Raw genomic sequence first — 24,841 nt, 5'->3', positions numbered from 1 at the left:
GGATTCAATTACTATTTAATAGACATGGATCTTTGTAAGCAACGGTAGTTAGTATGCACAAACTACCTGTTTCCTAAAATGTAGCATTTGTACTTTTGAAAGAAGTTTCTTTCCATTCTGCTTTCTTTATATAAATTAGTGTTTGAAACTTGCGCAACTGCTCATGAAAAGCACATTTATGAAACACTAAGATTTTTCAAAAGACATCATCAACGTCTCTACACGCTAAAAACAACACACTTAATTTGTAGCCTGGGTTCACTGTTCTATATATAGCAGTGTGCTGGGCTGGGGTGTATGCGGGAGTGTAGAGGCCATGACAGTACCAGAAGGTATTAGAGCGCTTTATATGAGCACCAGTTACATTAAATAAGTTCACATTCATTTTTAGGTTCTGCCTTCAATCACTTGTGCTGTGCTTGTGAAATCTTGGAGCCCCCCACTCTCATTACTTTCTGTTGATTGGCTTCCACATCACTTGTTTCCTTGCTTCTGACTGGCTAGTGCTTCCTGCTCCTTCCTGTTTCCTCCAGGCGCTTACAGTGTGTGTCCCTGCTGTGGAGCATGGACCTAGCGCAGCTTCCTCTCTGCGGCTGGTGTCCTTCCACTTGCTCCAGGTTCCTGCAGTTACTTATTTTTATTTTTGTAATTTTTTTTTTTAACTCTTGAAGAGTGCATTTGTCTGCAGTCTTTCTCCTTTCCTCATGTTGCTTATTCCCACTTGCCCTCCTCACGCAGTCAGTGTATTGCCACTCCCTACCTCCTCCAACACACCTCCTTGGTCCCATCCGCCCCCTCTTTTTCTGTCTGTTGTTGGTTCTTTTTCCCCTTGAAACTCCCTCATTTTGGGGAAAACATCAAGGCAGTTAGTAGCCTTAGCAAACGCAAGGGGATGAATACCTAATAGGTGTTTGTAAAGGGATGTATTTGGCTATAATAATGTGGGGAATTGGTACAGTGAAGCAGGATACATAGCACATATGGTACTTGGAACTACTACGAACATAGAATGTACACAACATTTGCATGCATGGCATCTGAGGGCACATAGGCGGCACTCTCGAGCAAGCGTATTATTGTAACTAACTCAGAGATCATCATCCTTTGTGTATTTTTGGTTGTCAGAAAATAGACCGAACTAGTAAATGTATTCATATGATAATAGCAGGACCACAAGGTCAACTCTGATGAAGGCAGGCTTAGTCTCCTAATCATTGGTATAAGTCATCTATTACGGACGAGGAACATAAATTGATGCACTGTCCAGATTCGCCTTCCTGAACTGCATTTAGGTATTGTAAGTAAGCTTTGCTGGGATAGTGGTGCTCTCCCCTGCCTTTCCCAATTCCCCAACATGGAAAACATTTGCAGGTAGGAGATTCTGCAAGATGGATAAGACATCAATTAGTCTGGTGCACAAGTGCGTGTGCATCTAGTAGATCGTATTTGTATTTGTTTATTGTTACTGTGAGCTGCTGTTCAACATGGCTTAACGTAAAGAAAAAAGCGCTGAGATGCCGTCACGCTGTGATGGCTTCATATTGTAGAGCATCCGGCGCTGCTGTACAACATGTCTGAATGAAGCCTGGTTCATAGTGTTTAAAAAAAAAAAAAAAAGTGCAATAACACAATCAACGCTGGCCGCATCATAGCACTCTTTTTCTTTTCTTACTTTCAATAACCATGAAGCCACGCAGCTGTACAACATGGCTTAAAAATATTGAAAAGCAAAATTGTAGTTGTTTGGCTTTCTCAGTGTTTTCTTTGTCAAGTTGTACAGCTGAGTGGCTGTTGTGCAAAATGGTTGGAAAATAAAAGTGGTATAACGCACCCAGCATTGACCACGTCAATGCACTTTGTCTTTATTTTTATTTTTTACTTTTAGCCATGTTACACAGCACATGGTATGTAGGCTTTGTTTAAGGTTCTTTATTATTTATTTTTTTGGGAGGAAAAACGAAAGGTCCTGGCCAACACATAGCTAGAAAGCCAGATTTTCAGCTGGTGTCTAAAACATGGTAGATTTGTTTTTGCATCTAAACTCTAGAGGTGAAAGTTCCACTGTCTGGCTGCTGCTGTAGAAAAAAAATCCTGGTCTCCATAAGTAATCGTTCTGGTCCTAATGGTGCTAAGCAAGAATTGGTTTGCCAGTGGGAGGGATTGTGAAGGTTGAAAGACGGAAAGTGTATTGGTCAGAAAGGAAAGTGATCTTGGGTGCAGGGCTTTATGGACAATTGTTAGTGCGTTTAAGGCTGCCTGAGATCAGTTGGTTAGTTAATAGGTAAAGATGGCAGTACTGGATATACGTGTGGTTATCTGGCAGTTTTAGTAAGCCCTTGTTGGACAGAATTCTGAGTTAATGGTAGTTGATATGATTTTTGTCTGGAAATTGAAGACTGATTAAATTAGCATAGGCAAGTTTAGATTGAATGATAGTGTTCACTAGTGGCATATGCAAAGATTTATGAAGGGGAGAATCTTTTGGAGAAGACTAAAATGGATAAAACGGGTGCAGGCCACATTCATGGCTTGTCCTTCCACAGAAAGGAAGTTATCGAAGAAAAAAAATCTGCTTCATCCCTCCATTTGGTGAAGCAACACATCACAATGAAAAATTGAAAATCTATAATTATTTCCTGAAATGTGTAAATGGTCTTGGGAATAAACTGAAGAGGGAGATGGTGAGGACATACTTGCTGTGACACAACTCTGATATTGTGCTACTTCAAGAGACACACTTGTTAGGCAATAGCTGTGGATTCCTCAGTTGTGGTAGATACAAACTCCTGCAGGCCATGATCGCTATCCCGGGTTTTAGACAGGTAGGGATCCTGGCCGGCAGATCCCTCCTGCTGGAGGTTTCCAGAAAGTGGGTCGATCAAAATGGATGCCAGACGGCAGCGCCAGGGGTGCTGTTATGGAGATGATCTGGTGTTTGGATCATGGTACTTTCCACCCAAACTACAAACTGAGCTGTTAGATCTTCTAGGGGCTTGGCTAACCAATGCCCTGGAAACACTGATGCTCATCGGCATGAAACTTAATCTGACCCTGCAGCGTGACTTAGATAGGGTAGCAATTGCTGGAGAGAGACTGAGACTTGACATATCAGCAGCCACCTTTGTGGAGGCCGTCGATTTTTGCGGATATTTGGAGGGAGGAGCACTTGGTGATGCGCTAATACTTCCACATGGCCAAATCCACGCAGTCCTTGTCTGTGCTGGACTGTCTCCTGGTGCCATGCCATAGATTCAGCCTTACAGCCTCCTGTCACAAGGTATATCAGATCACTCGCTCTTAGTCACTAACATACAGACCAGTGTACCAGGCTTGAGAGAGAAATGGAGACTGGATGAGTGGGAGCTGACAGACTGGGACACTAGAAAGCTGATCACTGACAATGCAGTTATGTACTTCAAAGAAAAGACGGGCCCTAGTAAATCTGAGTTAGATCTGTGGAAAGCATATAAATTGGTGATGAGGGGGTTAATTGATAGCCCATCTGGCAAGTAAAAGGAGCAAGAGAGATGAGGAAAGTAAAGGGCTAGAGGCGCCGTTTCTTGGTTGGGAAGGGGAGTATGTGACCTCCCCTTCTTGGGAGCTGGCACTTAAAATTGAAAGGGTGAGACAGGACTACAGGGCCCATGTATATCAAGAAGCTAGAGCTCACTTCTGAGAAACACACCTTAGAATATACAAAATGGGCAATAAACAGGAAAACTCCTGGCATGTCTGGCCAAGAAAGAAGAGGGGAATTAGGATGGGGGTGGCAGCAGTGGTGGAAACTCCTACCAAGACTGCACAGACCTTCACCGTAAACCTGGAAGACCTGTAGAGGACGTGGACTGACAATATGGCCAGTTTCAGCAAAGACATCCCAACCCCTAGATTTGACATTGTGCAGTGATTGTCTCTAGAAACAGAGATTATGGGTGAGGAGATCTCAGAGACCATAACCCAGCTACACAGTGGTAGAACAGGCCTCAATGGCTTTCCACCAGAATTCTTTAAAAGCAGACAATCTCGCACAGTAGGGCCAAATTTTCTGTGGGGCCCAATAGGAGGGTACACTTCCAATGGACCTTAGAAGAGAAGCTATCATCTTGATCCATAAAGTGAGGAAGGCGCCTTGAGGACTGTGCCTCATACAGTCCAGTATCATTGAACATGGAAACAAACATTGTCGCAAATGTACTGACAAACCGCTTGATGCAGGTAGGTGGTGGACTCCTTGGTGGCCCAGACCAGCCAGGCTTCATGCCCTACAAGGAAAGGAGGCATAACCTGAGGTGACTGACTGGGTTTTTGGCATGTAGGAATAGACTGAGCAAGCTGGCAGTCCGGATTACCCCTAGATGCTGAACAACATTTGAGTCTCTGAAGTGGCTCTCCATGCTAGCCATCCTCCAGAAGGTAGGCTTCGGTCTGAGTTTTCTGGCATGGATGAGATTGCTGTACAAGGACCCGGTAGCCAGGGTTAGAATAAACAGGTAACTTTCCAGGGAGTTTGTGCTGCTGTCCACGGGTTCTCACGACCGGGCTGTCCCTTGCCCCCTTCTTCTCTTTGCGGTGCCACTCAGTCGCCTGGACTTGCAAGAATGGGCTGCTTCGTGACTTGCAATGGCACCCTGAATGTGAGGGCATCATCTTGCTTTATGCAGAAGATATCCTACTGTATCTGGCAGACCGACAGCACTTCTTGCCATAAGTGCTACACTCCTAAAAATGTTTTGGTTCCCACACTGGGACCCATATCAACTGGCACAAATCAATAGCATTTCTGCTTGTGTACAGCAAGCTGGACCAAGACTGAAAATACCCCCATGTGGGAGACCCAGATTTTTGTGATTTTGGGGATTTTATAACGCTGGATCATCACCTTTTCCTTCAGCAAAATTTTACCAGTTTCTTAGATCTTAGAAACCATGTAGTACAGTGGAGGAACCTCCTGCTTTCTTTATTGTGTCAGGTTGCTCTCTATTGAATCATTTACCTACCCAAATTCCTCTATTTCCTGCTAAACACCCCTTTCAAGGTCCCAGAAAAATGTTTTCAGACTGTCAACAGGATCACATGAGTTTTGCAATGGGAGTGGACAGGGGAATATCTCGTCTGAATCTCTGTTTATATTACTGGCCCACGTAAAAGCTAGTGGTTAACCATTTGGCCTTTGTGATGCAACATCAGCCTTATCTGTGGGCACACAGAAGGGCAATGGAACCGAAGTGCTACATGCAGAGATTATACAAAGAGAGGGGGCTGGCCCTTCTGACCCCGCCCTTAGCCGCGGCCGTAAAGAAATGGAAATGTGCGACATGTGCCTTAAGGTGTCAGAACAAATGAACGTTGAAGACTCCTTAGTGAGACTCTGATCATTTAAGCAAACTGCAGAGGATAGAGGGCCACAGGAGATGGGACCTGCTTGTAGTTTTCAAAATAGGTGATATCTGGTGAGATGGGGTGGTGTTCCTGTTCTCAAAAAAGTACAAATATAACAGGAAATCACGTGCTACTGTACCCACAACTGGAGCACATTCTAGAGGGGTGCGAGGCCCTTAAGGCGGAGGTGGACAACAGCAAAGGATGTGGCATAATGTTGGCAATGAGGAGGCAGCTCAGTTCTAAAGCTGGGGTGGGGAATGGTTACTGACAACATGCCTCCTAAGGATGGAATGGGTTTGTTCTAATGCATATGTATGTATAAAACTTAATAACCCTATATTTTTTTTAATTGAAAACTCTTCTGCAAGTTGTAATCCTAATATATCAAGACATAGCACCTAGTGTGAATTTTATCGTAGTTTGTCATCTTCTACATTGCACCCTCGATGTCTCCTGTTCAGACGACGCTTCCTGATAAGCGTTGTTCTTGTGCGAAGTCGCATCCTCCGCCGGCTTCACCACCCCCGTGAGACTCACCCAGAACTTCTGAGGGCGAGTCTGTGCAGGAGTCGACCCCGTCCCTTTCACCTTATCCTTGCGCCGGGGTGAGTCTGTCCCAAATGCGGGACTATTATTTATCCTTGCATGCTGTTTTGGGGTCTCCTCCTCCCGCTGGAGCCCATCTGGGCCCTAAGAAGGTGGCGGGTGCCCAGACGGGGTCCTCACTGGCAGCTTCGTCCTCGGTGGCCCTTGAGCCCCCTCAACTTCGACTACTGAGTTGGATCGGCATCGATGCACAGCCTCTAGTGGGCCCCCATCGAAGGCGCTTGATTCTTGCCTTCCGACACCATCCTCGCAGTGGTGGCGCATATGACTTAGCTCGGACCAGGACATACTCAGCCTCCTCATTCAGGCAGCATTCCATTTTCACACTCTGATTGGTTGCTTGATTTGGCAAATGCATGCGGTCTTGATTCCTCGCCGGCATCCAGCCTCCTCTCCTCCTGTGGTTTGGCTACTGAGGCTCCATTCCATTCTTATCATGGAAGAGGTTTTTTCAGGCCATTTTCCAGGGAATTTCCATTGGTCAATTAAGTTGATACTTTTATTCCAGTTCTTCTTTTCTGGTTCTCTTTTCTCCATACGCAGGGCCACCAGCTTTTGTCCCTTGAGGTACCTACATTCACCTTCCTTCTACTGTTTTTAGGGTGATCGTTAGGGTAATCCCTTATTGTTCTGTTTTTCTGCACTACAGTGTCTTTATTGTCATATTTTCCTTTTTTGTATGGAAATGTATGATGAAGTTGTTGTCATGGTTGCAGGCCTTCACGGGGGAATGTGTGGGGCGCTCCCCTGTGACTTCGTGGCCAGGCTTACAGATGCTCTCACTGAGTAGTAAGGCTTCTCTTCCGCATATGTTTCAGTCATTTCCCTCCGTCACTTTTGATTTCAACCCCCTTTTTTCCTTTCAGGCACACCTTGCCTATTCCATGGGCATATTTTCTAATCATTAGTCCACTGTGGCAGGGTTATATTTGTATACCACCACTGTTGCAGTGGATCTTGCCGTTCATTCCCTTCCTTCCATAAGGGAGATATATAGTGTGCCTAGAGGATATTGTTGACCCTTATTTTATGACTGGCTTTGTGACTGTCTTTCACCTTCTGTATGTATCTTCTTCGTTATCTTTTGTCGCCTACTCCAGATATCTCACTGCAGGCTTCTACCCCTAGCATTGCTACTTTATTGTTGGCTCAGGGGTGTGAAGGTTTTTCTCTTTTTCTATCACGTATTCCTTTCTGACCTTACAGGTTTCTAAGGTCTGGAATCTAGATTCCATTCTGGGAATCGTTCTTTATATACTCCTTTTAGCAGTATTCTGAGTGGTCTACACTTGGCTTGCCATTCTCTGGGATGGTTCTTCCTTAGGAATTACCGCTCTTGCTTCTGTTCTTTAACTGATTTCTTCTATTTGTTGCTTCCACCCTTTTTGTGCTTACTCCCCCTCAATGGGTGTCTTTCTGCATTGTGTTTCTGTTCTTACTGTATCGCACTGTATCTGTGGGTTTATCAGAGCAGGTGGTTCTTCCACCATCTACTTCCTTTGATGTACTAGCCTTGTTTGCATCCTTGTTGCTTTTGCTGTATTGAGGGGTGTTTTATTTGTTCCCTTCTTCATTTTCCTCCTGTGTTGTCACTCCTCCACAACCTTGCACTTTATTCTTTTCTTGCATTAGGAGCACAGCTCAGTAGTCAGGTTTTGTGCCTTTGATGTCATGAATCTACATTTGAGGTTTCTGATCAGTCTCTCCTATGGTGGTCTGTTTTTGTTTATGTTGTCCGGTGCCTTTGTATGTCTCTGGACACTTTCTGCTTGGTTATTTCCATATTCTTATAAGTCTACCCCTCTGTATGGGTTCCCCAACTGGTCATTCCAGGCATACTATTTTACCCATTGGTAACAACTATTGGTACACCTTTAGGGTGTTCTGTCTAAATGCCTCGCATGTTTGCTTTCTGTTTAAGCCATTTTTTTCCTCTTTGTGTGTTCCTACACACGTTCATTCCACTGTCAGGCTCATCCCTTTCAGTGTTGATCTTCTGCTTCTTGCAGATTTTTAATAACCATTTTGGTGCAAGGAGCGTTCTGTATAGCTTCTCTTCTTAATTACTCTTTGGGGTTTTTCCCTTGATGGGTGTTCAGTGCTTATCTCCCGCAGTCCATATTGGATGATTTTGCTCCTCATGCATCCGGCTACTTCTTGGGAGCACTTCATGTCCTTACCTGTTTTGTTTCCACCTTCAGTTTATTTTCATGGTCATTTCTTAAACAGCCATAACTTTTCATACCTTCTTGTGATATGTGAGTCTCCTACTTTTTGTGAGTGCGCTACATACTTCTTCCCACCTTTGTCTTTCTCATAGCTGGTCTACTACTCCTTAGTTGCCCTGTTGTTTCTTGCGAGACTGGGTGAGATGTGTTCGCAGCCGTCCTCCTGGGTTGCTATTGCCTTGGTATCTAATTCTATGATAAGGAATCTGCGGCTAGTTGTCTCTACCAGATGAACAAGTTACTTACCTTCAGTAGCTCCTTATCTGATAGAAACACAGAGTAGTCGCAGATTCCTTATCAACCCACCCATCCTCCCTACTTTGTGAACTGGGTCTCTGGCTTCAGTCTCGCTTCAGGGCATTCTTTTGTTGTGTTGTTTCATTTTGGTGGTTGTTACATCGTGATTATGTCCAATCTTTTTGATGTATACACTGTTCCATTGCCAGTTTTTATGTGGCTCCGTGTTGTTGTGTGGGTTCTAGTCACAAAATAAACTGACATCAGTGCATCAGGGGAGGGGCTATATGGACTCCGTCGACAACCTATCCGGGGACTACAATGCTATGGAGTCTCATGACGCCCTCTACCGACCCGCAGATGTGCTGCTGAAGAAAAGTTTCTGGATCCAGTCTGACGCCTGGGGGAGAATTCCAATATAAGGAATCTGCAGCTAGTCTGAGTCTCTAGCAAATAAGGCGTTACCGAAGGTAAGTAACTTGTTCAACTACGCCATTAACTAGACTCAAGTAACTGTATTGTGCCCTGTAACTGGTGACGGGACAATGGACACAATAGGAAAAAATTGGAAACAACTTTGACCTTTCTTTTGGGTGGGAAACTTACTGGTAGGGAGTTTTATTTTTTTTCTCTAGCAATTTTAGAATATTTGATACCAACATTTGAATTACTGGACTTATTCCATTTTTAGGTGTGCCACTTTTTATTCTCGAGCATTCTGAGGCAACTGCTCCAAAGTAAAGCCCAGGAACCAATATCACTGTAGCCTCCTGTAAATCACCTTCATCTTTTCTAAAGGGCCCAGAGTGCGCCAACAAATCAGAGATGACGTGAAGTAAACCCCATAGGTAATCAATGGCCCTTGGGCTTAGTGTTAAATAGAGTTTTAATGTGCCTCATCTGTATTTTGTGTTGTAAATCCAAACGTCAAATTATTTTCCTGTAGGTGAAGCTTAGACCTCTTATTTATTGTCCAAATTTAATATTTACAGGGAACTCCGTTGATGTTAAGCCAGTCCGACTGCAGCTTTGTATTTCAGTGGAAGACTCCAGTTGTATGCCCTGATGAAGTTACCACTTCTGGTTGTTCTTTGACTGATGAGCAATTGGGCTACACTTTCAACTTGTCCAGTCTTTCTGTAGGAGCATTTAAGGTAATGTAAAGTTCATATATTCTGAAAGTAGAATTCAAATATCGTTCAGCCTCCATAGTGCAACTGTTTTATTATCTGCCAATTCATTTCATGTTTTAAACTTATGGCAGTTGGGTATACAGTTCCAAAGTGGTTTATATAAAATGTGACTGCCCAGACCTGTATCACTCCACTGTCCTGTATGTCACTGTATTGAACATATTATTTATAAAGGTTTATATTGGCAGTTTATTTTAGACAAATAACTGGTATCTGATAGAGAATTCCAGCCCCAGATCCCTTAACTTAGAATATTTCCTAAGCATCAGACTGTAACTGGACGATTTCGAGGAGTATCCCTGCGTGCCGGTAGGTGGCGGCGTTCATGCTGGACGGAGATCGCTGGATGTGGCAACGTGAAAAATGGTGCTGGGACATTCTGTGTGACCGGGATCTTGAGCATCACAAATTCATCGGGCAGCGAGAATTTTGAGAGAATGCTCCCTAAGTGTATTCAGGTGTATGGTGTGGCAGCCCTCGCAAGGTCTTGCTGGTGTAATCCCTCTCCAAGCACCACAAACAAATCAAGTGTGGGTCTGTAACAGACATCTGCCTTTGGCAGGCACCGCAAGGTTTGAAACCAGGAAGTTTCTTTGGGACATCTTGTCGGACAAGGAGAGAATATCTCTCAAAAAAAGGTTTAACAAAAGTAGAGAAAAAAACTAATCAAAAAACAACTGAGGGTAGCTCTTCACAGATCAAACACTATCTGGAATGAAAAGAAAAAGAACTGACATCAGCGCACCAGGGCGGCTCCTGATTGGACTAGCAAAAGGGAGGGGAGGAGTTGCCATTATTTTTAATAAAATATTTAAATGTACTAGTTCTAAATTTGAGGAGTTGCAGGGAGCCGAAGCGCTCAGCTTCAAGTTCATAATCAGTGGTCAATGCTCTGCTCCTTTTCTTGGGCACTGGTGTATCTCCCCGTTGGCCATCCAGGTCCTTTTGTGTTCTCCGTTGACCAAGACTTGACGCTTAAGTGTATGTCCTATTCCAGTGTTACCCTTCTGGGCGATTTTAACTAGGATCTAGATAACTCTGAGGATCCTTGGGTTAAACGTTTTATGGAATTTGCAACCTATCTGACTCGTGTTGTTCAGTGACCCACGCACACAGCCAGACGCGCCAATGATGGGATTCTCTCAAATATTCCCCTGAATTGTGACGCCCCGTTGCCAGTGCCCTGGTCAGATCACTATTTACTCTCTTTTCCATGGAAGTATAATCTACCTAGGGAGTTGCGCCCTGCTGTGGTTAGTAGTGAAGAGAGGGCTAGGGGCAAGATCTCTCGGTTGTCCCTTGGAAGGGTATTTGTGAAATCTAAACTGGTATTATCCGGCTCGGTGGCAGAGATGGATCGGGCTATTAAGAGCTGGCTGGAGAAATCAGCTGATTTAGTAGCTCCATTGGTTTTCGGCAGAGCTTACCCGGGAGCGGGCGGCATGTAAGAATTTGGAATGACCTTGGCACAGGCAGTATCGGGAAGAGGTTAAAACTATCTACAAAAAGGCATTGGGTGTTTATCAAAAGAATATTAGGAAGGCCCGGAGCACCCATTACATCCATTGTATCAAGGAAGCTGGTAATGAAAGTAAAGATATCTTTAAAATTGTAGCCAGATTTACTAATCCTACAGCCTCTTCCCCTTTGCTAGAACCCAGCCAGATTCTTTGTGCTCACCTTAGTGACTATTTTGAGGACAAGGTCTTCAAAATACAGGTGAATATTTCCGGCTTCCTTCAGCTTTCCGGTGTGGAAAAGATATCTAGGGAATGTAAGGCCTGGGGGGTCCCAATTTGTCTACTTTTCTGGTGCCCTCGGTGGCTGAGGTGGTGTCCGCTTTCTCACAATGTGAATCGGGAGCTACCTCAGATCTGATTCCCCCTCACATACTGAAATTGGTTGCAGATATAATTCACTTGATCTCTCACCAGGTATTTGAGTCTTCTGTCTGGGAAGGGATCTTCCCAAAGGAATGGAGACGGGCTAATGTCATCCCTCTGTTAAAAAAGGCTACTGCGGATCCTGAGTCATTGTCAAACTTTAAACAGGTTTCTCAATGACCAGCGGAGGCTAAGGTCCTGAAAAGATTGGTTAATACACAGCTGACAACTTTTCTGGAGGACAAAAATGTGCTTCACCCCTCTTGATCTGGGCTATGATCCCATCACAGCACCGAGACAGCTTTACTTGAGATTTCTGAGTCCATTAGATTCAGTCTGGACTCTGGCCTTAACTGTGCCTCAGTGTTGTTGGACTAGTATGCCACATTCAATATGGTCGACCATGACATCCTGCTGCTCAGGTTAAAGCAAATGGGGGTGACTGGTACAGCTGCTGAGTGGCTAAGGTCCGAGAACAGGTGGTTTGGATGAAACCATTTGCATCTTGAGATAGGGAGTGTCGCAGGGCTCTTCCCTCAGTCCCACTCTTTATAATATCTGTATGGCCCCCCTGGCTGCAGCGGTGGAATCCTTTGACATCAGGGTCATCTCATACTCATATGATAGCCAACTTCTGTTTACATATGATGGAACTCTTTTGAGGCAAAAGACGCTTTTTCAGGTTGTATGACGACAGTGTTGGGGTGGGAAGTTGACAAACTCCAATATAATCCAGATAAGACGGAGGTGTTCTTATTTGGTCGAGATCCATCTCTGAGATCTGGCCAAAGCAGGTGCCACGTCCCAGTCCCCTCACAACATCTGCCTGAAATGTAGGGTTCCTTTTTGATACTCAGCTTTCTTTTGGGGCCCAGGTTTCAGCTGTAATGAAAACGTCCTATTGGTTTATGCAGATGTTGAAGAAATTTCTACACTACCTCCTTCATGAAGCTCAGGTGACAGTAGTGAGAGCATTAATCATATCTAGATTGGACTATTCCAATGCCCTTTATTTTGGTCTGTCTGTCATACAAAATACGGCGGTTCACTTTTTGTTTAAAATTCCGAAGTGTGTTAGGGTGTCTCCGCTGTGAAAGAAATTACATTGGCTTCCAGTGCAGCAGAGCATTATGTTAATGGCTTTGACTCTGGCCCACCAGAGACATCACAAGCAGGGACCTAAGCACCTGAATGAGAGGATGTCAGAATATTGTCAGCCTCGGTCACTGCGGTCTAGTACGGCGGGCCTACTCAGGGTCCCATGATTCACAAAACAGCGTTCGGGAGGCTCTTCCTTCTCGGACTTGACCGCTAGAGCTTGGAACCAATTACCTGTGCACCTCAGACTGATTAACTCCATGGTGAGATTTAGGAAAAAATGGAAGACTTTTTGTTTAAGCAGGATTCAGCAGCCTTGGGCGGTCGTAACTTACCCCTTTATCTTACCTAGAGGGCCGGGACACTCTGAGTAGCTGTGCGCTATAGAAGTACTCTGTATTCATTCATTCATATAGGTACTGGTCACATCATTTGTGGCGCAGATGATGCTGCCGACATGGAGCCAAACGATGCCACTTACTGCCATGCATGAGTACTGCTTGAAAACTTCAGATCCATTCTGGTGCCTGGGGAATATTCTAAGGTGTAAGGAATGTAGAGCTGGATACTCTCCACCATATAAGGCAATACGGAAACGCACTAAATTGTTTGCCAGCTGCACTCCTTTCTGTGATGTGGCCTCAGTGTGTCTTGGCTCATGGATTTCCTAAACTTCGTAAAAAACATAGGAAAAAGTAGCATTTTGGCAAAATATGCCAGTGCCCCGTTGATTTATTTATTTATTTTTAATTTTAAAAAGGCTAGTTGGTATACAAAACCATTGGGCGAAAAACTAACAAATATAACTTTTTTTTTTTTATCAGTTTATCCGAAATAGACTAATGGCTCCAATAATGTGTTCATTTTTAGCCAACATAGATATTTAGCACGGCGTTGATGTCCAATGTTTCTTGACCAATATGTACCTGTGGTTCAATAGCAGGTTAGCTGCTTTAACCTAGGCCATGTTAATGATTGCCTAGAAACATATATGTATTTGTAGGCTGTGCTATTTCTTCCTCTCACAATATTTGTATCTCCAATATTTTATAGACCTCTGGACCAAGCGTATACCACATTGGTGTGTGTACCACTGCGGCTAATGTGCCACAGGGAAAATGTGGCGATGGAGCAGTGTGCCTGGTTTCGGGCGGCACTGCATCATCTTTTGGAAATTTCAAGGTAATGGAAATGGATTACCGGCATCAGGATGAAGCCGTTATTTTACATTACAGTGGTGGTGACTCTTGTCCAGCAGGTGAGTGACGACTTCTCGTTTTATTCTTCTCCTTGCTCGGTTACTTGTAGAAACATGATTAGCACAGGGCCATTCTAGTTTTCAGACTTTTATCATGCATTTTTGGGTGAGACGTGCACTTCAGACAGTGAACAATTTGTAATTCCGGTCTTGAATAATATCATTTGAATAGTACAGTGCTGCAGTTTTTTTGTTGTTGATGTTTGCAAACGTCTGTATTGTCTCGGATGCAGAGTGAAGAATTGGCTTTATTATAGAAGGGAAACTTCTAAGAGGCATCGTTTCTAACCCAAACTTGAGTAGTTACGGGAATTGCCAATAAATAGCCCGTGACAATGGTTACAGCTTCTGTTCCTCTGCACCAAGGAGTTTGTTGAGGCTTTGGCATATTTTTAAGATTGCAAGCGTGCATTTTCTGGCTGTACTGTCCTCAACGTGGATAACACTGATGGCTTTCATTGTCAGCACCCATTGGAAACAAGATGAGACTATTGCCCGTTCCACGTTATTAAAAACATATTATATAATCATATTTAACAATAAAGTGCATTTACATCACATGTCCATTGATCTAATTAGTTGTCGATTTAAATTGATTTACAAATCAACAAGTGCGACTGTAATGCTTATTGTAGTTTCTGTTTAACCGTATATTAGAAGATATTTTGCTATGCCTTTACATGTTTAATTGAGGTTCTCATTCTGTTGAAATTTAAGATCAGTGTTTCATTTATTCCTCAAATCTTTCTTCTCGTGACTCAATGAATAATTATAAATTAAGACCACATTCAGCCATAAAACATGTATTTGTAGGATTTGCGGCTGTAGATAAACATGCTTTGCATATTCTGCCATCTAGTGTTAGGCTCGGCAAGTTGCTTATCATTGAAAAAACTTAGAGGCACCGATGTTGTGACTCCATCCTTAATCCACAGCGTGCACTGAAACCCAGTGGCGTATCGTGGGGGGCGCAACATCTGGGGAGGGGGGGGGGGGGGGGGGGCTCGAGTGCTAAAATCCACGGGTTAGGGGGCGCAAATTACTTGCCTTGCCCCGGGTGCTGACAACCCCACGCTACGCCACTGCTGAAACGCACTCCATTTAAGATTGTTTTTTCATCCGTCGGGTTCCAACATGACTATGAGACCCATGTGCTCTTTTGCGGTGACTTAGGGCCCTGGTATACATTTTCGGCTTCGGTCACTAGCAGGCCCGGACTAGGAACCCAAAGCAGCCCTAGCAATTGTATCGGACCAGCCCCCGGCCTTGGGCAAGCGCGATGCACTGTTGCTTTTGTTACTAGGGGCTGGTATTGCAGCACAGCTAGCAAACCGCCCCCCCGAAACTACACTGGGACCCACCGTTGCAATCCGGCCCCAACCCTTCCGGCCTCCCCGGGAATGGCCCGACACCCACTGCGACCAGTTCGGCCCTGTCACTGGCAACAATCTGTGCACACAGTTTTGCTGATACGTCGATTTTTTTTCTTCTGACTTTTGACTGTAACCGAGCGACTCGCAGCCACAGGGCATGACAGAGTCGTCGACGGCTCCAGCCCTCTCTCACAAATGAGTACTTTGCCTCACGGAATGTGATCTGATGAAACCCACATCTTTCCAGTTCCTCTCGGTGTCATGCCAAGTACCTCTAAGCTGACCAGCACAGGGTCGGCAATATGTGCATATTTCCACATCACAAGGAGTAGAAGTGTACCTTGTGCCTCATCTTCCAGTGCACGAAGATCTTAAGGTATAGCAGAGAAAAGTGCCGGGCACATGTGAAATTACAGCGCCAACCACTATCCGACACTACAGACATCTTCAGCCAGATGGTCCCGCTTTATTTCACGGAGGAAAAGGCTTGTTCCTTCGGCACCCCATTGGCCAAACCTAAGCACAGCCCAGGGGCACTTTTTTTCGAGCGCCACTAAGAAAGAAAGGGAAAAGCCTTCGACATTGACAAGACCGCGCAACATAAGAACGCCAGGGACTGTAAGTACTATCGCCAAAGCTTCCACCTGTCAAACAGCCAATCACAAAGGCAGAGCACAGCTCCCCAGGGAGTATGGGATCAAATGTAGAACCGGCCCAAAAAGGCTTGGGCCTCCGGGCCACCAGTGCCTTTGGGCTCCTGTCAGAATCGAGATAGGCTTCAGAACCAAGCCATCCTCCTCTAAAGGACATGGACCTTCGCTCCTGCACACCCTCTCGATCAGAGGGCTCCAAGCTACCACGTTCCGAGTCGAAATCGTCAGAAAGAGCATCTATGAGGAAGGATACTAAACTGATAAGGAGAACTTTTATTCCGACTTCCGAAGTTCCCAAAGAGACTGGTCCAAAAACTTGGCGCTACACAAAACATCTCTTTATTTATCATACGAAAGGCAAAATCTCATCTAAACCACCCCAGGTGAAGCCGGGCAGCATATTGCTTCTAGTTCTGTAACAAGCATTTGCAATGCAATCGGTCTCGCAGTTGTGAGAGTTAGAGCTATTGGCGTTGTAAACGACAATGCCTTTTACCCATGTGTTTTGGTTTCGAGTGAAGTGGATGTATGTGTTGTGTAGTGTAATTATGTGGGCTGTGTTGGAATTGTTAGTTGTGGAATAGAGTATGGTGGAATTGTGTGGAGTGGATTTGTATAGTGGCGTTATGTGGCATGGTGGATATATATGGGTGAGAGCTGTACAGAATAGATATACAACGATTGATTCACTTTTTTTCTGCCCACAGCCATTGCCTTTATGTGCAACTTTAAATGTCTACGTCAGAAAACGTGCAAAGTGACTACATAAATACAGACTTCAAGGCATGTTCATTGTACTTTCGTGTGTTGGGTCGCGTAGTGTGGGAATCACTAGATTACTGGAATGTGTGTACTTTCTGAGGGCAGGGAGCGAGTGACATTAGGAATGTATGTGACTTGTGCACAGCGGTGGCGGGTTGAAACTGCAGGAATGTATGTAGCTTCTCAGAGCAGTGAGGGTGTGTACATGAGTATGAGCTGCGCTCGAAGACAGTGTAGTAGAGAGAGCAGGAATGCGTGGACCTAAGCAATGTGGTGAGGGGAAGACTACAGGGGAGTGTGTAACTCGACGGAAGGTATTTAACTGGTTACCAGTGAGAGATGGTTTACATTCATGTGTGTTTGGTTTGTGCATCAGTGTGAGCGAGAGAGAGAGTCCTTTGAACATTTAGTAGAGGGTCTGTGGGTTTGGAGAGCAGTGGGGGAGATATACTCCGCTCTTCACCTGCCTGAAGCTAATTAACACAATTTCTACTACCATGGTTAATATTGATGCACCTTTATTTCAAAGACAATTCTGTGTTTCGAAATATTTTGTAAAATGCCCCCTCATTCCCCTAACAGGGTGCCAGACTTGTGCAGTCTTGGGTGTATAAATAAGACACTGTCACTTTAAATCTACGGGACACACATAGTAAAAATTGATGAAATTAGCCAGAGGGGGAGTTGACTTTCCAAAGTTAACAACACATAAGGAAGGTTACGGAGATTAATCAGTAAGGGGGTGGGGCATGCAGCAAGGCCCGGATCTGGCTGATGAGAAGTTGGCAGATCTTCCCACTACGTGTCTGATTAAGTACAGCACATGTTGAACAGAGCTGCAAAAATTAGGAGTTACTATTGCTGCATTCAGTGGTACTCCTTTTATCAACCTTACCAGGACCCTCTGCTTAGGCATAAAAGGTTGCAATACATAAACCTTTGCAGAGTGCATCACAGGGAAAGTTGTAAACACAGTTTTCTCTAATGCATATGTTTCAATGTTGTTTGTGCAAAACATGGAGGAAACAAATGAGTTTATCTTCACTTTTTTACCTAGTGATAAATTAAAGAAACGTACAGACACGAGCTGATTTAACAGGAGGAGGATGGTTGGGGGATGGGACAAAAACAAGTTAAGGACCTGATTTACAGCTGTCGGCTGAGCACATTTTGTTCACAACAAGCCTGGATGCACCAGATGTTTTGATAAACTGTGACCTGACCAACCCAGGAATGTTCCAGCTTCATGTGAACTTTGTGTGTAACAAGAATTTGAGTACAATAAACGCGTCCAGCAGCAGTTTGGAGGAAGCTGGCCTGGTGTGTGATGAGCACCTATGGTGTTATCATCTTATACCAGGTCCAGGTATCCCTTATTAGTGAAGTGTAAGCAGTGTCTAGGAAGCCAGGGATCTCTAGAGGTAGCTGTGGATGAGCAGCCAAGACTTATCTAGGAGATATTCAAAGCTTACGCAATACCACTATGGTCACACAGCACTTAATCATATGAAGGAAGTACACAGTATTACAAAAATAAAGGTACTTTATTATGGTAACACAAGTAATAAAATACTGTATAGGCAGTACCGCAATTGGAGGTAATTAAAACACACTATTATATACACATTAGCAATCGGGAAATATCATAAAAAGCAATAGGCATTGGTAAAAGCAATAGCAAATAGTGAGGGCCCTATGACAGGGCCAAACCATATACTGAAAAAGTGCCATGTGAAAGGCAGTCCCCCACCCAAGGAAGTGGAATCAGTAGAGGGAAGCTGGAGGAACTAAGAACCCCAGGAGGTAAGTACCAGGGTGCGACCAGGAGAGAAGAGGTAAATGTCTGGTTTTCCCCAAAACCAACAGGAGGACTTTGGAAAAGGACTGTGCAAGACCCAGACAAAATTGGAAGAAACCAAAGGTAGATCCAGACAGAAGAGGACATGCAAAGGAAGGGAACAGAGTCCAGTTTGTGATAGTGTCTAATTTGTGGCAGGAGCCACTACCCACCCTTCTGTGGATGCAGGACCAGGTCAACAGTGGATGAAGAAAGTCAGCAGTGCAGCACAGGAGCAGAAGAGGAGTTCCTGAAGTGATACAAGTGATGTCCCATGTCAGCAGTCATGATGCAGACAGTCAGTGGTGCTGGAAAACTGCCAAGAAGCCTTTGCAAATGCAAGAGTCTGAGAAGAAGGTTTTGCAAGTCTGAAGAGGACCAGCAAGGTCTAGGGCACTCAACCCAAGGAGGGGAGTCCGAGGTCCTGCAAGGAGTGGCAAGGGCTTACCATCTCCAAGTTGGACAGCTGGTAGAAGGGACCAAGGGGACCACTCCAGACCATCACCCGTGGCCCAGGAAGGGGGTTGGTCATCTAGCAGAGTGACCACCTATCAGGAGGGTGCTGTGACATCACTTGCCTGACCTGGCCACTCAGATGCTCCCAGGTGCATCCGCCCACCTTGGATTCAAGATGGCAGGATCAAGTGGCTACCTGGAGGAGCTCTGGGCACCACCCCTGGGGCGGTGATGGACAGGTCACTCTCTTTCCCTTATCCAGTTTCGAGCCAGAGCAGGGGCTGGGGGCCCTGGACTGGTGCAAACTGGTTTATGCAAGGAGGGCACCAAATGTGCCCTTCAAAGCAGACTGGTGGCTTGGGGAGGCTACCCCTCCCAAGCCATGTAACACCTATTTCCAAGGGAGAGGGTGTTACTTCCCTCTCCCACAGGAAATCATTTGTTCTGCCTTCCTCTGCCTGAGCTGGTGAAGCAGCAGGAGGGCAGAAACCTGTTGAGGGGTGGCAGCAGCACAGGCTGCCCAGAGAACCCCAGAAGACTAGTAGGGACAATGCAGGGGGTCCTCTAAGGAGCTCCCAGAGTGCATGAGAGCATACAACTAATATTGGCAACAGCATTGGTGTATGATTCCGACATGTCTGATCCCAAACATGCCCAAGTTCGGAGTTACCATTATGTAGCTGGGCATGGGTAGTGACCTATGTCCAGTACACAGGTAAAATGGCTTCCCTGCACTTACGAAGACCAGTAAAATGGAGCTAGAGTTTGTAGGGGCACCTCTGCTCATGCAGGAGTGTCCTCACACACAGATACCTGCACACTTGCCTTTGGGCTAGGAGGGCTTACCATCAGGATAACTTTCAGTGACCTGGTGCTGTGACCTGTAGTGAAAGGGTGCATGCACCTTTTCCTGCAGGCTTCAATGGCAGGCCTGCAGACACATTTTGCATGGGCTCCCATTGGTGGCACAATACATGCTGCAGCCCATGGGGAACCCCTGGTGCCCCAGTACCCTGCATACCTAAGTACCATATACTAGGGACTTATATGGGGGCACCAGTATGCCAATTGTGGGCTGTGATAAATCCTAAGCAACCACATTTAGAGGGAGAGAGCACAGTCACTAGAGTCCTGTTTAGCAGGATCCCAGTGAACAGTCAAAATACAGTGACAGCAGTGAAAAAGTGGGGGGGGGCCAACAATGCAAAAAAATAGGGTACTTTCCTACAACCGTTATTAGTCACATACACACTGGAATGGCAGAGACCGAGGGATGCCCTTATCGAGGTTTAATACTGACACTCTGGCGGATCCGGCCTTTAGGGCTACACTCTGTGGCCTTTTCCTAATATTTTGAACACAACTTGAACAGTACAAATAGTCGGGCGATGGAGTGGAATGCTATAAAGGTGGTGCTCAGGGAGTGTGTCTGGCTACCACGGTTAGTATTCGCCCTACTTTGGAGGATAACTTGATACGGCAGAAGGCAACACTGGAGGTGCCCGAAAGAGCACTGACAGCCAGTCCAGAGATCCTGGACGACTGCGACAGACAGCAGCACAAGGTGAACTGTGAGACCAACTAGAAAAGCATATTTGAAGCTCATGGTGATGCCATTGTTATATGGAGGGGACAAGGCAGAACAACTGCTGGCACGATTGATAAGATCAAAGACTGAAGTTCACCCCCATTTCAGTGGTAAGAGATCATCCGGAAAGAGTAGTGCACATGCAGCAGGCAATTAATAAAGCCTTTGCATCTCATTTGCAAGTATATAGGGAGACCCCACCCAAGACTATAGATTCCACGCTACCCACGTTTCTCGCCGAGCAGCCACAGCTCTCTCCTGAAGACTGTGAGCTCTTAATTGTCCCCCTGGTGAAACAAGAACTGCTCAATGTGGTGACCTCATTGAAGTCTGCTATATCGTCCGGAGGTGACAGGCTCCCTGCAGAATTTTATAAACTCTTTCCTGACAACCTGGTCGATATACTATTGGTTATATATTCGGAAGCCCTGGTGAGAGGAGGACTCCTAGGCTCTATGGTGAGGTCATAATTGAAATACCTCCAAAAGCAGGTAGGGGCCCCATAGAGGTAACCTCTTATGATTACTCACCATGATAAATGTGGACCAGAAGATCCTCAGCCATGTTTTGGAAGCAAAACTGCTCCCATATCTCCCACACCTGATTTGTGCTGATTAGTCAGGATTTACCCAGTTTGGAATACATTGTGCACCCTGCATCGCCTTGCCCATGTACTCCATGCACCTGAATTGGAGGACAATCCATACATGCCTGCCTTTCTCGATATTGAATAGGCCTTTGATTCGTTAGGCTGGGACTATATATGGTGAGTGCTGGGCAGACTGGAATTGAGGCATAAGTATATTAATTGGGGGCAAATGCTCTAAAAGACCCCAAGGGCGAAGGTGAGAACGGGATGGACCTTATAGTGGAAAAACACTTACAAAGGGGCAACACACAGGAATGCTCCTTTCGCCACTGATTTTCCCCATCACGGTGGAGCCGCTGGCCTGTAGAATTAGGCAGGTCCTGCATGGATGGGGCATACAAATTGCCAATGCGGAGCATATAGTGTCACTGTATGTAGACTATGCCATGATTTACCTTGGGTAGCCAGATATCTCTGGCCTGATACTGCTTAATATTATGCAAGAATTCCGGCAATACTCAAATACCAAATCTGTCCTTTTCCCGCTAGATCAGCTAAAGGGCCTGCCTACAGATCGGCTCCCAGAGTCGGGCTTTCCCTGAAAGGTGGATAGCATTAAATATCTAGGCATACATATTGCGCACGGAGTGCAGCGGATGTACGAATTAAACCTAGGCAGGATGCTCCTTCATCTGCGCCTCTCAGTCATATTATGGGACACCCTTATATTGTCTCTGATGGGTAAAATTGCGCTATTAAAAATGGTGATTTAGCCCCACTGTTTGTAAGTCCGACAGGGCACTATGTATGTGATTTTTCAGGAGTTGTTGAGTATTGATGGAGCTCCTCTGGGCTGGTGAGTGATTCAGAGTAAGCCTCAATACTCTTAAGAGAGAGTGGGACATAGGAGGGATGGAGGTCCTAGATTTAGACCTATACTACTTAGCGGCACAACTGCAACATGCTGTGCACTGGTTAGATGGCGACCCCCAGTTGGTAGAGATCCTTGCTAGAAGGCACACATAATGGACATCAGCTTGGAGAGCTGCTGTTTCTGAGGCGAGTCATATCAGATAACTTTCCACACTTGATCTGACTCATGGACAGACTTTGGGATAGGACAGTACAGTGGGTAATTGACGAGCGATATATGCCCCGGACTTAGACATCTGAATAATGCGTCCCTTTGCTTCTATAATAGATCTTATGGCTGTCGATGAATGGCAAAGGGGTGGCGGTGTAATGTTATCAGATCCTTATCTAGAGGGACGTTTTGTAATTATGCCGGAGGCGATAGAGACATTCAACCTTGGAGGGGGGCAGTTCTTCCAATACATTACAATCGCTGCCACGGCACACCAGCTATGGCCAATCTTCCCTGAGGACCCACGAGTCCTCACACACACTGCTGTCTTTACGGTCTATGGCAGGTGGGCGTAGGCTCATAACACACTTACATGTGATGATGCGAGCAGATACGTGACTAGCGCTACTACCAATAGAAGAGGCCTGACAAGGAGTTAGTGATGAGCCTACTACTCCCAAAGCCTGGCTCAAAAATCATGCTGGAGTTTGTAGGGTGTCAATTTGTGCCTGATTCAGTATAATATCGTTCACATGGTGTACCTGTCCCTTAAGAGATTGCATTCCATTTAAGCAACAAGGGACCAGTATCGTCTCTTCTGCATATACTGTGGCACTGCACAGCTATCATACCCTACTGGATGGAGGTGCTATCCCACATCAAACACACTACTGGCTGGGATATGCCCTGTTGGATTGCCCAGTGTGTGATGAGACTGATCCCCCACAGCCCAAAAAAGACACTGAGTAGGCGTACACGATATTGAGGCTTACTGTGGTCAAACGACGTATAGCCATCAGCTGGCTGAGCCTTCGACCCTTAACAGCTGAGGCATTGGAAAGGGAAAAGAGACTTACTTGACTGGACTCGTGCGGAAGAGGAGCATAGGAGAAAAACGTGCAGAGATGTGAAGGCTACAGATGCCCTGCTAGCCTGGGATGCAATGACCCAAGCATTACCGGAGACCCCTGGAGGGAACCGCTCTGAACAGGGGGATGGAGTGCGGGGGAGACTAGAGGGGTGCTGGGAAGGATATGTGTACCTGAACATGTGTGAATAATTATATATAAAAAAGTTCTAACAGCAGAACTGTAAACAGCACTGGGAACAACTCTTGATGTTGTATGATAATGAACGAAAGCTAAGTGGGGAGGGCTCAGGAGGGAAGGGTGTTCTCTATAATGTTTATTTTCCTTTTTACAAACTGTTTCTATCGGTTATACCGTGCACTACTTATGTGTTCTTTATTGGGTTTATTTGTGATAGTCCCAAGCTGTTATGTGGCAGATTTTATTGATTATCATTCTGACTGCTAGTGATTTATTTGTTATACATTGTTTTGCATTATTGCTGGGCCGGTAGATGATGCAGTTATATGTATACATTTGTTGCTCAGGAATTCCTCAATATTCATACTGCACTGTACCATGTAATAATATGCTCTAAACTGCCAGTAAAGAAATATATTTAAGAACTTGCACATTGCAGTTTTAGAAAGCATTATAACGTTCCACTCTGATTATAATCAAGCATTGAATGACTACATGTCATTATTGCAGCTTTGAGAGGTGCTAAGAGAGGGAGTTCAATGAGAGATGGTATTGCTCTAACATGAGTCTGACCTTTCCAGACTCAAGTAACGTGCAAGATGGAAGGTCTACAGGAGAGTGAAATGCATGTGTACCGAAAAATACTGAGTCTGCAGAAACGTGACCAGCCAACCTATATGTCACCCACTAATCTTGAATCTCCATCTTTGCCCAAGTGGAATCAGCCAAGAATGTTGTGAACTAAGTCAGAGGAGGCCCCACAAGCTTTCTTGGTAGATCAGTCAAAAAGAGAGATAGATGTTTGATTACTGTTGGCCTTCACTCTTCTAAGCTGCTGAAGTTCCCAGTGAGTGGTCTGCTTGTGATAATTTGATAGACTATATTAGGAAAACATTTTGATGATGGCATACTATTACTGTGCTTGCCAATCTCGCAACCTTTTACCCTTTCTCTCTTTTCGGGTATGCCATGCTCTATTTCGGATGGGGATGTTTTGTCCCTTCCAATTTCTCTAATGGCGCTTCAGATACTGTTGCACACATATTAGTTTATACCTATCCTATATATAAATAGAGACTTTGCTTTTTCTTTTAGATATAATTGAGGCCTTATCATTTGCCTTAAACCTACTGTGTATGCTGTGCTTTTAGATTATAAAACAATTAAATAAAACAAATATTTATACTATGCAGCAAAAATGCTTTTTAGTATTTGCAGACTTTCAATCTTGGATCTTCTTCGCAGCTTTACTAATTGTAATGCCTTCCCTTCAATTTGCAGTAACAGAAAATGGTGAACTGTGTGTGTTCCCCTTTAAAACCAATGGGAAGACTTTCAGTGAATGCACCAAAGAAGGACGACAACGGCTGTGGTGTGCTACGACTAAGGACTTTGAAAGAGATGGGAAGTGGGGTTTTTGTGGAAAAGGTATACGTTTCCTTTCATTCCCGTTCAGATGTGCTGAAAACTGGCAATTGTGCAAGCATCATTGTATCCTATGCAGGCAGTAGCTTTCTGTTTTTTTGTTTTTTTAATAAAAAAAAAACCCTTTGCATTGTTGTTCC

At 44.9% G+C, this 24,841-nt stretch overlaps 1 protein-coding gene across 1 annotated transcript in view; it reads left to right on the top strand.

Moving 5' to 3' along the window:
* Positions 1-24,841, top strand: part of IGF2R (insulin like growth factor 2 receptor) — a 1,086,527-nt gene that overhangs the window by 887,350 nt on the left and 174,336 nt on the right. Inside the window, exons 37-39 of the mRNA XM_069235138.1 lie at positions 9,446-9,607; positions 13,681-13,885; positions 24,558-24,704. Of these exons, the coding sequence (XP_069091239.1) occupies positions 9,446-9,607; positions 13,681-13,885; positions 24,558-24,704 (514 nt within the window). The remainder of the gene's footprint in view (positions 1-9,445; positions 9,608-13,680; positions 13,886-24,557; positions 24,705-24,841) is intronic.

The sequence above is a fragment of the Pleurodeles waltl genome, chromosome 5 (genome assembly GCF_031143425.1).
Source record: "Pleurodeles waltl isolate 20211129_DDA chromosome 5, aPleWal1.hap1.20221129, whole genome shotgun sequence".
NCBI lineage: Eukaryota > Metazoa > Chordata > Amphibia > Caudata > Salamandridae > Pleurodeles > Pleurodeles waltl.
The sequence above is the reverse complement of the archived record's forward strand: the minus strand, read 5'-3'. Positions and strand labels throughout refer to the sequence as shown.